The sequence below is a fragment of the Musa acuminata genome, chromosome BXJ3-1, assembly GCF_036884655.1.
Source record: "Musa acuminata AAA Group cultivar baxijiao chromosome BXJ3-1, Cavendish_Baxijiao_AAA, whole genome shotgun sequence".
Lineage (NCBI taxonomy): Eukaryota > Viridiplantae > Streptophyta > Magnoliopsida > Zingiberales > Musaceae > Musa > Musa acuminata.
Genome location: NC_088349.1, coordinates 6,504,035 through 6,519,604, shown reverse-complemented (window position 1 = coordinate 6,519,604; position 15,570 = coordinate 6,504,035). Strand labels below are relative to the sequence as shown.

Here is a 15,570-nt window from a genome sequence, read left to right as displayed (position 1 = left end):
TTAGCTTAAAATGTAAATATACTTTTAATTAGATGAACTGAGGGTCTATTTTAAGATCTAAAAATTACTGACTTGATTTATATCATGCATTTTTATTTTGGTGCATTTAGTATATTCTTTGGAAAATATCGAACCATATTAATCATACTTGGATGATCTTAATTGTTGATCTCTATATATCTTTTATGATTAGACTCGGTGAGAAAGAAATATAAGATAGATAAGAAAGTAGAAGATCTAAACCCCTATCTTGATTTATCTCGATGGTGTCTTTCAATAGCTTCCCCTTCTTGATGATGATGGAAAAGAAACAAACGGACAATTAGCAGCATATATCTCCAATTGGAAGGAATTTGATTACATGAAGCAACAAAGTTAATTATAGACAAATTGGCACGATCTCAGTAGCATAGAGAACGAAACCTCATCATGATTCCTAGGTTTCTCGGCACAATCTGGGAGAAAAATAAGGATTGAGGATGTGAAACGGGTGATTTCACATTTGGTTTTGAGAATCCAAGGAAGATCAACCTAAAGAGGATGAAGAGGTCAACGGGTGATTTCACATTTCCTTCTGTTTTCTGAGAAGAAAGATGAGAAAGAAACACTTGTGTCATCTCTATCCACAATAATTCTTGTTCACTTTCTTGTGGGAGAGAGCATTGTGGAGTCTTCTTTTAGTCTTATCATTGGAAGTGGTCCAAAAATGGTGGGATGTCATACTTTGAATGTGCTTATTAACCAACTTGATTCCCATGCAATCACTTTGGACACTTAGAGCTTATAAGCATACTGATTTCTTTTAATTACTTCGTTCAGATTATTTATCACTCAATCCCTCTTTATTTTGTGCTTATATTCCTTAATATTAAATTATTTATTAAAAAATTATTTAAATTTTTAGATTATTTTTTATGTAACTTAAACTAATTATTATTTGTTTAAATCAAAAACTCATATTAGACATTACTGCATGCGGAGGGGGTGACAAATAGAACAATCTATTGGGTTCTCCTTTCCTCGTCAAAACAGCGGGATCACGATCCATCGGAGAACGAGGAAAGAGAGGAAGAGGATCGGGTGAGGATGGCGCGGCGTGCGAGCTCGAGCTGGTCGGAGAGCTCCTTGATGCGGAGGTAGCAGGCACGGGCGTGGGCGACGGCCTCGGCCTCCAGCTCTCCCAACTGCGCGCACAGGCTCTCCTCTGCCTCCTCCGCCACCCTCAGCCGCGCCCTCGTCTGCACCAACTCCGCCCGCACCTCCTCCTCCCTCGCCCTTCGCTCTCTCACCTCCTGCTCCAGCTCCGAGTTCCGCCGCTTCAGCTCCTCCACCTCCGACGCAGGCGCCGCCTTCCCCAGATCTAGGCCTTGCCTTCCGGCGCTTTCGGTGTGTACAGCCATTGCAGGAGCCATCCCGCCGGGTTCTCTTGCCTGTGATGACAGAAGGAGATGGGACGACAATTGGGAATCCCAATTTGGTGGTCGATCGAAATGAGGACCGATTTCGTTGGGCGATGGAAGGCGGAAGAGGCTCCGACTATATGGGCAAGGGGATGGGAACGGAAAACATGTCCCGGTTCAATGTATCCGGGGCGAAGGGAAGGACCAGGTGGGCACGTCACCACGTCAGAACGCGCGTCTAGAACCGCCGAGGCCTCGCGAACGGCCCCTGAAGAGATCGGGTGGTTACGACGACCGCCGGCCCCACTCGATAAGAGATATTTACGGTCCCCGACTGAAGGCCCCACCCGAACTGGATCGCGGATGACGTCAGACAAGGCGTCATCTAGAAAACTATGATACATTGCCTCCGCCGAGACACCGAACAAAGTAGGTTTCGTTCTCATTGCTGCTTTTAGCGGGACCCACCTCATATATAGCAAGAGGAAACAGCAACATTCTCAGGCATGACAAGACCCCTCTTCGGAGAGCGATACAACACATGGCAAGTAAATTCTCAACAAAATTCAGTGTAGAACTTCCAACCCCAATATCAAAAAATCCAAATTAAAACACCACTACTTGGTTACATTTGGTCCTACACAAAAGTTTGAGTGCGGGGACGAATCCATCTCAACCTTGGGATAAGCCAACACAAAGCTTTATATTGCGAGATAAGAAAAACCTGATCGAGCTTACATTAAGAACCTGACTCAAACCATCTTCTGACTTTATGACCAGAACTTGTAGCATCTTTCGTTTTGCTTGAATCATGGTGTGAAAATTTGGAACGGTACTGCTCGATTAGTATGTCCAATTTATCGACTATTTCCTCCCCTGACGAGTCCGTTCTACTCTTTGCTTTTCTAGCTGGCTTATGTTGTTCTGAACCACCATCAGGTTTGGTGTTTCTCTTCCTTTTCCGAGGAATTGTTACTGTTGTCTTGTCAATAGGCTTTTCCATCTGCAATGGTCATATCATTATCTTTCGATTGCCTACAAAACTTAAAAGGAGAGAAAGTGTTGATATGCTAATTGTACCTGGTTCTTCTTATTTAGTTGCTTTTCTTTAGCATGTGTGCCTACTTGCATCAAATTCGATTGTGACTCTGACTTCATGTGCTTAGAATTAGAGGGTGAATCAGCCTTTCCACCTTTTGAAGCCTTCTTCTGTTGCTTATTCTGCTTACTTTTCCCAGCCTTGACTTCTGGATTAGTGTCCTCCTCAGGGGACCCTAGCTCCACTGTCATCCCTTCACTAGGTTCAGATACTTGGGATGATATCCTTTGCATCCTCTGGTGCTTTGCATTTTTTAACTTCTTACCCGCTTTATCTATGTCTGTCTCTGTGGTTTGTGTCGGAAACCTTTGTTGCAAATTTCTTTTCCCATCTTCTGACTTAGCATTGTTCTCCTTTATAGAATCCAGTTTAGCTTTCTGTTGTCGTAGTTTCTGAATGTTGTCAAAAGCAAACTCTACAATAGGGCGATGATCAGGACCAAAAGTTTCTGAGAAAACAAAATACAAATGAAGTTAGTACAGCGACTGATGTTCAAACCTAAAGGTTCTGAAACTAAATAGAATCTGCATAAAACGCTGAAATATGGTCAAGTGGGTTTTTTGAACCTACAGACACCTCCTAATGGTCTGCATTTAGCTTCAATCGTATATGGGCTCTCTTCACATACTAAACCAACATCCGTACCAGGTAGTAGTGCTCACTATAGTTGATATCACAAGACAAATGTAAATGTTGATAGATATACATGTAAATATACATGTATCTTTAATCAAACACATAACACTTGTAATTCCATAATTCGGAACATATATAGAGACATGCTCCAAATATTAGGAATGTGATTCCTCCTGGTCTACTGAGCTTTGAAGAAGAAGAATTGAAGTCCACATGGAAAAAGAGAATTAAAAATGTGGCAGCGATCACAATTTTGATAAGATACTAGTTCCACATTTTTGTATGGAATCTCTTTTAAAAATGGAGCTAATATATGGAAAAATCACAATTTCAACTGAGATTCCATATACTAGTATACTAGTTATCTCAAGTCTTTTCAAATGTTATCTCATGTAAAAGAGATTCCATATACTAGTTCCAAAACAGAAGACACTAATCTAGAATGCATGAGATAACATTTCAACTGTCTATATACATTTAACCAAAAAAATCACAATTTTGCTACTCAGTAGGCCATTTATGCAACCTGCTCAATACACCATCATATTAAAGGAAAAAATTGTACACCATATTATATCTTACCAGGATTGTTATTCAGAACCCTCAGGGCCACAAGTGCATGCTGATGTTCTTTGAAATCAACAAAACCTACACCACGTGAATGTTTCTTTATAACAACTTTTCCTTTCTTCACATCCTTCAGAAGCTTTACCTGGTCAAACAGTGTTAAGGTTACTAAAGTAATATAACATACCAAAAAACTGAAAGCTTGGTAAGAAATAAAACCAAACCTTTTGAATGACAGGTTTCTGCTTGGAAGCACGGGAAACAACAGCATTTACACACAGTTTTTTCACTTCTTCTGTAGTCATAGTCTTTGGCAAATTGTAGATAATTAATCTAGTTCTTGATACATGGAATTTTGGAGATTGCAGCATTTCTTCCTTCTTCTTTATCAACCTGAATGAATGATTGTTTTAAAAACAAATTTGCTGTAGGACTAATTTTAACCTAGTCAAAAATTAGTTGTCACAAAAATCTGTGTTACATGATATAGAACAAAAGTCTAAATTAAGAATTAAACTATGATCAAGAAAGATATCGTTGTATCAACAGAGTGCATAAATATTGATGTGCATAAAGAGAAGGCAAAAATGTGCTTTGTGAAACTAGTCCAAAGTTAAAGCCCATTAAACTATGAAATCCACCATAAGATGCCTGCAAACAAGGTCACAATAATTTAAACTGTGGAATATATCTATGATATTTCTCCGTACTAATAGTGTAGAAGATATCAATAATCTCTTTCTTTTATGTTTAGTTTAGTGATTTAAAAAGTGTTAGGCGCCAAAAGACACCAAGGTCTTAAAACACCTAAGGCGTTAAGCGCTCGCCCGAGCAGGACGAGGTACTCTAAAATATTAAAACATAATAAATATATAATATAATTAATAAATATAATTAATAAATATAATTATTTAAATAAAAAATATGATATTAAATTAAAAACAATGATTAGCAGTGTTAATCTAAATAGTATATTATTAATCTAATAAATAAAGATTATTTTGAACAGTAATTAAAAATCTACTGTTAATAGTATATTTACTGTTAACAGCAGTAGGGACGAGTAGAGGCCGAAGAAGTCACGGTGGTGAGAAGCTGAGTCGTAGGTAGCAGACAGCAACGAAAGATGCGGAGTTGGCACAACAGGAGGCAGTGGACAGCGGCAGCGACAGCGGATTCGCAGATGGCAAGAGGCAGGGAACAGTAGCAATGACAACGAAGTCGTGTCGCGGACAGCAGCAAGCAGTGGACAGAGGCAGTGACAGCGGACAGTAGCGGAAGCTGAGAAGAATTGGTCGGCGACAGAGGAAGACTCGGAGGCAACAGGAGAAACCATTGGTAGCAGAGGCAGAGGCAGAAATTGTCAGCGGCAAACACAAAGGGAGAAATTGTCGGCGGTGAAAACAAAAAGAGAAACATGCATAGGGTTAGGAGTCGGGGTCGCGTGCTGATATAACTATGTGCGTTAGTAACGCAAATTTAAGCGGTTCGATCGCCTTATATCAACCAAGCGCTCGCCCGAAGCGCCGAGCACCTGAGCTCTCATTAAAGCGTGCCACCTAACCCTTAAACGAGGAGCTCAAGCCTCACCTCGCCCGAGCACCTTTTTAAATCATTGGTTTAGTTGTTTCACGTGGGTGGTGGGCCAATGTTTTAATGCAAGATACTTGAACTATAAAATTAAGTCTGCAGGTAAATATGTAATATCAGTTTCACTCCAAAAGAGTAACATGCAGTAAGAAGAATTTTACTGCAATGGCAGGCTGACAGTTAGAGATACGGTACATGATATATCTGATGAGAACGACCAGAGGCAAAAAGTAAAATCAGACACTAAACAGAAATTGCCATGTAATCCAATTACCCAACCAACGGCAGAAAAATCATCATGAACTAAGAGCTAAGGATACCAACTTACATCTCACGCTTTCTCATATCACTCTCTGATACACCTTCAGCAGCTGGTGTTCCAGCAAGAATCTCACCTTCCTGCTTCAAGAACAAGCAGATTAACTTACAGTAATATATCCATTAAAAGTCATGAAGTAAATTAACTTGAAAAACAGCCACACCTTTGCTAGATATAAATTACGTCTGTCATGGGCCTCATTCTTCAAATTTTGAAGTTCTTTCTTGTGAACTGATTCCTTGTCTAAAGCTTTCAAAACTTTAAGTGGTCTTCCCTTCATAATGATGCCTAAACCAAGTGCAGCATTTGCTGCAGAAATCGCGGAATCTGCCGCAGCTGGGCTATCAAATATTAAAAAGGCAGTTCCTCTGGGTCGCCTGCAGAAGCAACCATGACCATATTAACTTTAAAAAATAAAGCCATCGGGTGTTAAATATGAGTCATTTAAGAAGCAACCATGACATATTAACTATATAAAATATATAGGATTGTGTGTTCCATATAACTCATGTAGAAACATACATATTTCTTAGTTATTAAATACACTGGTAAAACATAAACAACAAAATCAGAAATATAGATCTTTACATACTTGGTAAGTTTGTGGAGGACAGGAAAAAATGATTGCACCTTCCCAAAGGAAGAGAATCTCTCTTTCACCTCCTCACTATCAATTTCAAAGGGAAGGTTGCTTATAAAAATAGTTCTATCTAAATCCTTGTCTCTTTTCCCAAGTTCTTGAACTTCAGCTTCTGATCCTTTGCCAACTTTGTTTCCAACTATTCCATCTTTCTTTATAGGCAAGGGAGGTTCCTCATGTCCAGCATGATGTGAGGTCCAAGACTCGGTAATACTTTCAGCTGTCCTGGAATCTGAACCATGAGTTGCATCAGATACGCTGGTGGATGATCTGATCAAGTTATCCAGGATCTTTCTAGCAACTTCTGCCTCTGACCTGAAATCAACTTCAATGGGGATAACTTCATTCTCATTAGTCTCGGTCAACTTTTCAATCACAGGCCCATCAAGATTGACTTCATCTGTACCCATGTCAACTGTACTCACGTTATCTCTATCAACTTCACTATCACTTTCAGATTTACTCTCATTGTCACTGTCATCCTGGAATCCTGTAAATTAAATTTATTCAACAAAAGCCATTTCCAAATCTTCATTAAAAATGACAAAAATATCAAAAGATTTTGTTCTTATCAAATAAATAACCACAAAACTCCTTTCTGTAACTGAGAAGAAAAAGGGGAAAAAGATAAATTTGACAATCTATAGACAAATGTGTGCTGTCCTGTATCCTACCATAACCATGATAGACAATCCATAATCATCAATTAGAAATTAATACTGCAAGAATATCACACTAATAGTCAAGAATGGTAAACTACCGAAACCACATGATTATGTTGATGATGAATGTAGTTCCTGCAGCAGCTCATCTACAAAAAACTGAGGTTATTCCTAAATAATACTTCAGGTGTGAAATGGCCAACTTTTGCAGTCAGCAGCATTAAGTTGCATTTGATTTGTAGCAACGAGAGACATCCTGTCTACAACAATTTTAGAAAAAAGAGAGCAAGATATAAACAGCATGCAAAATTTGACAGCAAAAGATACTGCAGATAACAAGAGATGTGTACGCTTCCTAAATGAGGGAAATGACATGTTATATCTTCAATGGATTGGATAAAATTTATCCAGATCACATGCAACAGAATGACACCTTTATTTTATGTTGATGCTCATTGATCTATCACTTCATTATACCAACATCATATTAAATGAAGAGCTTACAATTGTTCATTCTTGTACAGCAAAACTAGAATATCTGTTAGTATTATGAAAGTAAAGCAGTGGACTTACCTTCCCCTGAAGCAGCAGCAGTTGCAACTGAATATACTCTTTTTGAAACTGCCCAATCAACAGCAACAGTTCGTTTTGCAATTACTCGCCCATTAATATTTTTAATGGCCTAAAAAAGAAAGAATTTAGTGCTGAATTAACAGTAACATGCACTTAAATAACAGCAACATACAACTGACCGTACATTTTCTGCATCTTGTTTGCATGTGAAAGAAACAAAAGCAAAACCTTTTGAAACTCTGAAAAGGGAAAGAAAAATTCAACATACTAATAGTCAATTAAATTAGAAAAGGAGAGAGAGAGAGAGAGAAGGAAATACCCTTCATCTGACTTATGTGGGATCAACACATCCCACACAAACCCTGCTGAGCTAAATATTTCTCTTATCTCATTGACTGTAGCCTGCATTCAGTTCTTGAATTACATGATGTTCAAGATAATAAGAAGTGGAAAATAGGTAATTGGTAAGCAAGACAACATCAAGCACCTTAAATGGCAAATTCCTAACAATTACTCTCCACTTTCTAGCTTTTGAACCCTGCATCAAAACAAAATAAACAATTCCAAAAACTGCATCAGGAATACATTGGAAAAATAATAACAGGAAGACTTCATAAGTCTTGTTCTACACATATTATGCAATCCACATTCAATGTAAGACAATAAAAATCAATGACATCTTCAGGGTTTGTACAAATAGAATTTATACCTCCCCACCCAATTGGCGAGCCCAAACACATGCACCCTTTATCTCTTGTTGATGTAACTTTGTAACAGAAAAACGTGCGGATTTGACAGTCGTATAAAGTACTGCTGCAGCTTCTGACTTACAACCATCTCGAGCAAGCCCTAAAAAGAATATCACCAATTACTTCTGGAAGTGAAGAACATCAAGCATTCCAACACCATGATTTGGTGTCCATGATTTAGAAGCTTTTTTTGTCATCAAAACAAGGTCGAACTCATTCAAAAGTTCTAGGTGAGATCAGGCTTTGTACAGAGTGAAGTTCTATATATCCACAGAAATGAAATGTGACTTCAGACATCCAATTAAGATTCAGTGTTCAGTTGATCAGACCCAAACCAAAGATATGCGAAACTCATATGCTTTGCTTTACAGTTTAGTTATGAAGAGCAGCCAGAGTAAACTAAATATAGATGTGTCCACATGAAATTGGTACACTGTAAACCTGAAAAATCAGATACTATCAGATGCAAATATTCTGTAATAGCACCCAGTTAAGTTCACACCAAATGCAATAACAAAAATGGTACATAAGAACACACCTGCAGGAAAACTATGACAACTACTATCAGTGATGTTCTTTGGGATGCATTTACTATATCAACCAATATTTGATTTAGTATCTTCAGTTCTATTAACATCTCAAAATACAATGGAATTAACAATTGTTGCTGGATAACCTAGAGATACAATTAAATATCCAGAACCACCAACAAACATCCACATTCACTACAGAGCCCTTATATTTCTACAAATGTGCTCCAACAGACCAAGGCCTTTACTTTTTTGCATTGCCTTCTGATCTCTAAGGTCTATAGCATTAACACCAGGATCGATTATAGGATTTGGAATGAGGTTCAACTGAATAGGATAGTCAGATCCTATTTCTCCAAAATGATCTGGAACAAGCATGGACCAGTGAAATTTCGAGAAATCAAACAGGATTAATAGATTGGTAGAAATGATAGAAACTGGATTAACCAGTAAATAACTGGCCTTACCATTAAGACAGGCCTCAGGCTGGATTTGGCAAACCAACCAGAACAGCCAGAAACCAACCAAAAAATCAATCGATCCAATTAATCCCCAAAAAAATGAGGGTTTTTAAAATCAGGATCAATCAGTCTAACATGATCTTACTAGAAGAAACCTGACATCAGCATACCAAATTTTAAACCTGTACGAGTTGGAAGCATTGTAGGAACAACAACTCAATGTATGAAAGCATGACTTCTACTAGTTTAGAAAAATGATCCCGCCTATATCTCAAATTAAGAATATGGCAAGGAACATCATGTTGTGCATACAGGTCACTACCGGTACATGGGTACATACCGCTATTCTGAAAAAAGGGACCAAAATAATGAGTCAAAATTTTAAAAAAAAAAAGACCTTATTTTAGGATTTTTTTTCCCTCCTGATTTCTTGGTATTCAATTTCTAAATATTACATGCTCCATCTGGGCATCAATGTAGCTTCAAATTTCAGCTCCTAAAACAAGCACATCTATGACTAGCAAATGGACAAACATGGTCAGATCCAGATAATTCTCTTGTCCACCAAGTATCAGAATTTTCACTTTAAAATTCATTAGCAAAGCTTGGCTTGGTATAACCACTACTTTCCTAAGTTGAACACTTAGGCTTAAAATAGTTAACTTTGTTCAAGTAAAGATGTGGAAAATCATATTTTAGGTGTCTAATAATAGTTACAACTTGCAATAAACTAACCATGATTAAAGAAATGGCATGTCACCATCAATTGGGAAGAGGTAATCATCCCCATCCGAAAGTTTTCCATCAATGCAGGTAGATTATAGAGCAAAAGATGTCAATACATGTATATTACAAGGCAAAAGTGGAGAGAATTTAACCACATGCAAAAAGTGTCACCTTATAGAAAAGCAAAAAAATATGCATCGGTCTGATAAAAAAAGTTTAAATGATCAATAAAATCATATATCGAAACCTAACTTTCTGGTGAAGGAGAGGTAGGTGTATGTGGAGAAGCAAAAAATCATGTTTGTTTGAACTTTGAAAACTTGAACCTATCATGCCAATGGTAGGGCCTTCACAAGACTGCCGAAAATGAATATTTTATAGCATATCACGTGCAAACCATTTCTTCCATTTTAATATGATTCCTTGTATTACTAAAATTAATATAAAACTAGTAACAGTTTAGCATGAAATCTACATGATAATTTAGAAACACAATATTTGGCATGATCAGTTATTCAACTTAATAGAAACATCAATGTCATATAGAATTGAAAACAAAAAACTACTGACCATGTAGTTTTAGTTCTTCTTTTGGAAGAGGATAACTAATTGAGCATATGGTGCCGACTTCTCCAGCCTGCTGAAAGACATCGGCTGCCATCTCAGAGTTAACTAGATTACCAAATATTACTGTTCTAGCAACCCTGGTCCATTTCAACAAAAAGCAGATGATTGATACAATAGCTTACTAAAAAAGAATTGCAAGTATACTGAATTTAAGAAATTAAGATCATTAAAACGGAAAAAAAATCAGGTGTTCAAATTCAAAAAGGCAAACCAAGCTTATCACACTTTTAGTAATGCAATGGTTTTCCTTAGATTATTAATTCATATGTTCAAAGTTTAAAGGTCTCAATAAGGATTGCAATCTGAAATAAGGCCTAATAATTTTCAGAAACAATCTCAAATCACATTTAGTTTCAGGAATCCAACCAAGCAAATCTAATAGTATTAATGTTGTTCTTCAATGTAATCCATCTTCACCCACTATTTCCACTAGCTCTAGAAGCTCTCAAACTTAAACCTAGATTTTTCAGGTCATGAGAGAATAAACCATCTGATTTGATTTCCAGACAACTTGAAAGAACTTCTTTTAGCATTCTGGAATTTTTGTTCTCCAAACACGTCAAATCTCAAAGCCAAGTTAATTGCTTATAAAACCATCAACGATACCTTTTTTTTCTTTTTTCTGAGAAGAATGACAGTGGATATTTCATATGCTTACTACATAAGTGAAACCCATATAAGACATTTAACTTTGATTAATGTGATTCCATTGACATACATGAATAGTATCCTATACGTCTCACAGTGATTCCATTGACATCCATTGACATACATTAATGTGATTCCATTTCATACTGCCTGGTACATGAATAGTATACTGTCATGTTTAAAAGATTCACAACAAATTTGTCTGGTCATAGCACATAAGGTCACCCATGAGTTATTGAAAAGAACTTCTCTTAGAGAGCTGGTAGAACAGATAGCTGCAGGAAGGCTTTTACTATAGCAAATGATACATAAAAAGAAAGAACAGATTAAATAAAATTGATTGCTAGTATGAAATTTGCTTTTGAATTGTATTTGTATGGTAGTTATCAAATAATCCAGGATGCAAATACATGAGATCCTCAAGGTTGTAACACCAGCTTTACCTCTGCTTTTCTGAGCCTGGAAATTCAACAGTTGGGTCCTTGCTTGCTAACAAAATTCCTTTGCCATCATCTACAATGCTTCTTGGTGGTTCTACAACAGTTATCGATTTTAGACAAGACCAACGGCTCTAAGACCATATCATAGTAATAAAAGAATAAAGATCGAATACTTGTTGTATAACTTCCTGTGTCTTGTGCCCGTAAACATCCTTTATGCTCAGTCACACTTGTTGAATGAAGAATCTCATTATGTTTGGTATCTATATCATCTGAATGCACTGCAGAATAAGATATCATCAAGACTACAGTACTATGAACGTACAAGAAACGAAACTGTTAAGCATCAAGTTCAGGAGAGTGGTGTAACCATTCTTTGCCTTTTGCTGGCGTTCCTCAAGAGGAAGGCGATGCTTTGCAAGTTTGACACTTATTTTTCTACCATCTACAGCCAACCTATTTTTAAGTTGAATTGAACGCTCAGCATCTTCAACAGTGGCACTGAAACTCATAAAACCAAATTTAGTAGTATAATGGATGATCAAGTATTGCAGACAATGAACAGTGGTATTCTTTTTCCTTTTTTTAATTGAGACTAATGACAAAGACTGGTTGAATACAGTAAATCCTTTCAACTTCACTAAAGAAACTCAGCACAATTTAAGAGCCATCAGATAGCTTACAAATGCAAACTTAAAAAGAAAAAAAAACAAGCATGGACTGTTGTACCACCCAAAACGATATAGGATGGGTGGTACATACCGATCCGGGTGTCGGTTAATACGTGGACCACCCCCATTTCGGATAGTCCAGTTAAAATAATAAAAATAATAATAAAAAGTGATGGGGCCATCCAACTTGACATCAAAAATTAAAAAAAGCCAAATTAGGGCTCACAAACGCGAGCCCTCTTCTCACATACAACGTTGCTGGCGATGTTCCTTCTTCTTCTCAGGTACGCTGCCACCTCTTCACCACCTCTTCTTCCTTCTTCTTCCATTTCCTCCACCACTTCTTCCTTCCTCCTTCCACCTCTTTCCTACTCTATTCCTCCACCACCCTTAACTCTTCTCCCTCTTTTTTTTCCTCTGAGAAACACCAGTACACACCAGTGTACCATGTGTCAGTACACAGGTATAGACCGGCCCGACAAATTGCCAAGATGGATCCAATACCCAAAACAGCGAAACTTGATACTAAGTCAATAATCATTTCACAGCAAATATGAATATCTGAAAGGAAATAACTCATAGACCAATGGTGGCACAGGTTTTTAAGACACTGAAAAGACATTAAAAAAATCAGAATCATAAAAATTAAAATCATGTCCAGAACCCATGTCATATTAGTACGTCACTGTCGTATGTGTATTGATGCATTCTATATGAGGATTGGCATTCACTGCTCCTAGTGATTATGAATGCACAACAGTGCAAGAGCTTCAGAGAATCAACATGTCTAAGATAAAGTTTAGTTCAATTACAAGCAACTTATGCAAATCATAAAATAAAAGAAACAAGGCCGCATTCTTGTTTGTTTTTTACCACCTACATGGATCTTTATCCAACCATTTATCTTTGAAGAGAACAAAAGCAGCAAAACTTTACTCCAAACGATTGATTTGCTGGAGAAATCCCAAAATAAAACAATATGCTGTTCGTTTTACAATTCATTGATCCCAAAGATGGAGCTGTTCACTTCTACAAAAGGCCAAATAAGTTCAACCAGTTTCAAAGTTTTTGTCGATCAGGATCGTACTTAAGGTCATTTTTTAAGTGAAGTGACAAACTTGGGCTTTAAGTTCCATACCAGCAGGGCTTTTTTAGGCTTTCGGTGCATGGTCTCCAACAAGCTACAGGTGGTTGTGACATGACAAGGCCAACCGTTACAACAAATTGGAAAGGAATAAAAAAAGGGATCACGCCTATAATATATGCCAAATAACAAATAATGGCAGTAAAAACAATGAGTAATTAGACAAGCTTTAAGTTTTTTGTTCAGTGGTAGCTTCAAAAGTTGAAGCAGCTTCTTATTGCATTGTACTTTAGCTAAAAGCAGCTATTAAATGCCAAACTTACAATTGGACAAAGCCAAAACCCCGGCTCACTTCTGATCCTGCAAAAAAGAGAAAGTACACAAATGTCAACAAAATTATTGCACTATCATTAATTCGCACAAAACATTAGCCGAGTAAATGAAGCTAATTTGAAATCATTAAGTAATTTAGACTCAAAAGCTTCAGTGGACTACATGGGAAGACACCCCAGTAATCTATCACTTCTCAAAAAGCCAACTGCATCAAACATCGATCCCTAATGAACCTAGTTTCACTTACGTCCTTCTAATTCCAAACTATAGCAATCATCATAAAACCCAACTGGCCAGTCATAATAATCTAAATAATCAGTTACAAATATCAAGAATACAAGATACTTACCCTTCGAAGTGACCATAAAGCAGCGCCTCACAGGTCCAACTTCGCTGAACAATGCCTCTAGCTAAGAATGAACAGAAGAACCACAAAAATTATATAAGCTTCAGACCAAGATGCGGACAAGTGAGAAACTTCAACAAAGCTACAGCAAATTATATACATGAATACCTCTGAGGACTTAAATGAGTAGGGGAGGTTGGAAACAAAGATAGTGGAGGGACAGTGCACACCACCTGCATTCTTCTGACCAGAGTTCTCATCCCGTTTCCTCTTCCCCATTTCTGCATTGACCACCAGAAAAGATTATTCTTTCCCCCTTTCAGGAGGGGAGGAGAAAAGGTAAAAACAGGATTTAAGCAAGTCCTAGAAGCTCACATGAACTTATTAGCCTGCTACAAATATGCTATCCCTGTCATGCAGAAAGGAAAAACAACCAAGAAACTTGAAATAAGAAACTAATGCAAACATATAGCAGCAAATTTTGAAATTTATAACAAAAATTATCATGAAGTTTACATCAGGAAAGAAATTAATTGAAGAAACTAAACAGTATATGCTACTGATTTACTTCATAGGCTTCAGGATCAGGGACCGGTATAGAACAGAGACCACATATTAGGGTTTAGTGTGTTGGTCAAGAGATTTAGTTTTCTTATAAGCAAGCATAGAAGAGGGCCTCTTCATGCTTGGGATACAATTGTAGTATCGAATAGCCCGTATGGGTAAACCCAATCGCACTAGTTCTTTTGCACATTAGAACGTCGAATCAAAACCTGCATGCTACCAAAAGCATTTCAGCAAACAACTGGCGATAGAACAGCTATCCCCCTTCCAGAGCTTACCTTTGAGTGCTCGTAGCCAACACACTGGCAACGCGGTTAGATGGTTGGTAGGAGGAGGTTAAAAGATCGGTAAAGATGGCAACGTCCCCAAAGTCGAAGCGTCGATGAGGTCGCGGCGATGCTGGGTAAACCAACGGTGCGGCGTGAATGGTAAGCCGATGATGGGGAGCAAGGAGAAGTTGCGGTGGAGCGCCGTGGGTGATCGCGGCCGCGAGGGAAGAACGACTGTCCGTTGGGGCGTCGGGATAGCAGGCTAGGGCTCGGCGAGTACATAAACCGCCCGCTGTCCGACTGGTTCTCTCAAACCTCGCGGTTCAAAGGGTTTGCATCTTCCCGGTTCAATTACAAATCCAATGTACGACTGGACCAGGACCGAGCTCTCAGGGAACCTGGCTTCATATGGATGGGAATTTCAATTTGGGCCCGGTTCATTGACCGAATTCGATTCACATTTGACTGGATAACAGACGCATTGAGAAAACACCGAACCGGGAAATGGGATCGAAATCACCTCCGAATACCATATATATATATATATATATCCTAAGGTTTTTCCTAATTTTGAAAGATTATATTACATCCTCTTGAAATCTATCAACTTCATGAAGTAACGTAAACTAAGGTGAT

General features: G+C 37.9%; 2 protein-coding genes across 7 annotated transcripts; both read right to left on the bottom strand.

Moving 5' to 3' along the window:
* Positions 1 to 985: 985 nt before the first annotated feature.
* On the bottom strand, positions 986 to 1,606 carry LOC103983795 (protein RESPONSE TO LOW SULFUR 4). The gene has a single exon (XM_009401081.3). It carries the CDS (start codon positions 1,410 to 1,412, stop codon positions 1,038 to 1,040), a length of 375 nt encoding a protein of 124 aa, XP_009399356.2. The 5' UTR covers positions 1,413 to 1,606; the 3' UTR covers positions 986 to 1,037.
* Positions 986 to 15,249, bottom strand: LOC135628803 (uncharacterized). 6 transcript variants are annotated; one of them, XM_065135720.1, is made up of 21 exons: positions 14,944 to 15,249; positions 14,477 to 14,510; positions 14,270 to 14,382; positions 14,105 to 14,165; positions 13,746 to 13,782; positions 12,038 to 12,168; positions 11,841 to 11,948; positions 11,671 to 11,761; positions 10,523 to 10,656; positions 8,196 to 8,335; positions 7,974 to 8,024; positions 7,806 to 7,888; positions 7,671 to 7,725; positions 7,487 to 7,595; positions 6,204 to 6,741; positions 5,775 to 5,988; positions 5,621 to 5,691; positions 3,927 to 4,095; positions 3,718 to 3,847; positions 2,481 to 2,947; positions 986 to 2,394 (listed from the first exon to the last, which is right to left on the bottom strand). In XM_065135720.1, the coding sequence occupies exons 3-21, from the start codon at positions 14,378 to 14,380 to the stop codon at positions 2,140 to 2,142; spliced, it is 2,955 nt and encodes a 984-aa protein (XP_064991792.1). In that variant the 5' UTR covers positions 14,381 to 14,382; positions 14,477 to 14,510; positions 14,944 to 15,249; the 3' UTR covers positions 986 to 2,139. The 6 variants fall into 6 exon arrangements, with proteins under 6 accessions (XP_064991792.1, XP_064991788.1, XP_064991790.1 ...); XM_065135716.1 differs by having other exon boundaries at positions 986 to 2,403; positions 14,944 to 15,247; XM_065135718.1 differs by having other exon boundaries at positions 986 to 2,403; positions 11,841 to 11,939; positions 14,944 to 15,247.
* Positions 15,250 to 15,570: the final 321 nt, after the last annotated feature.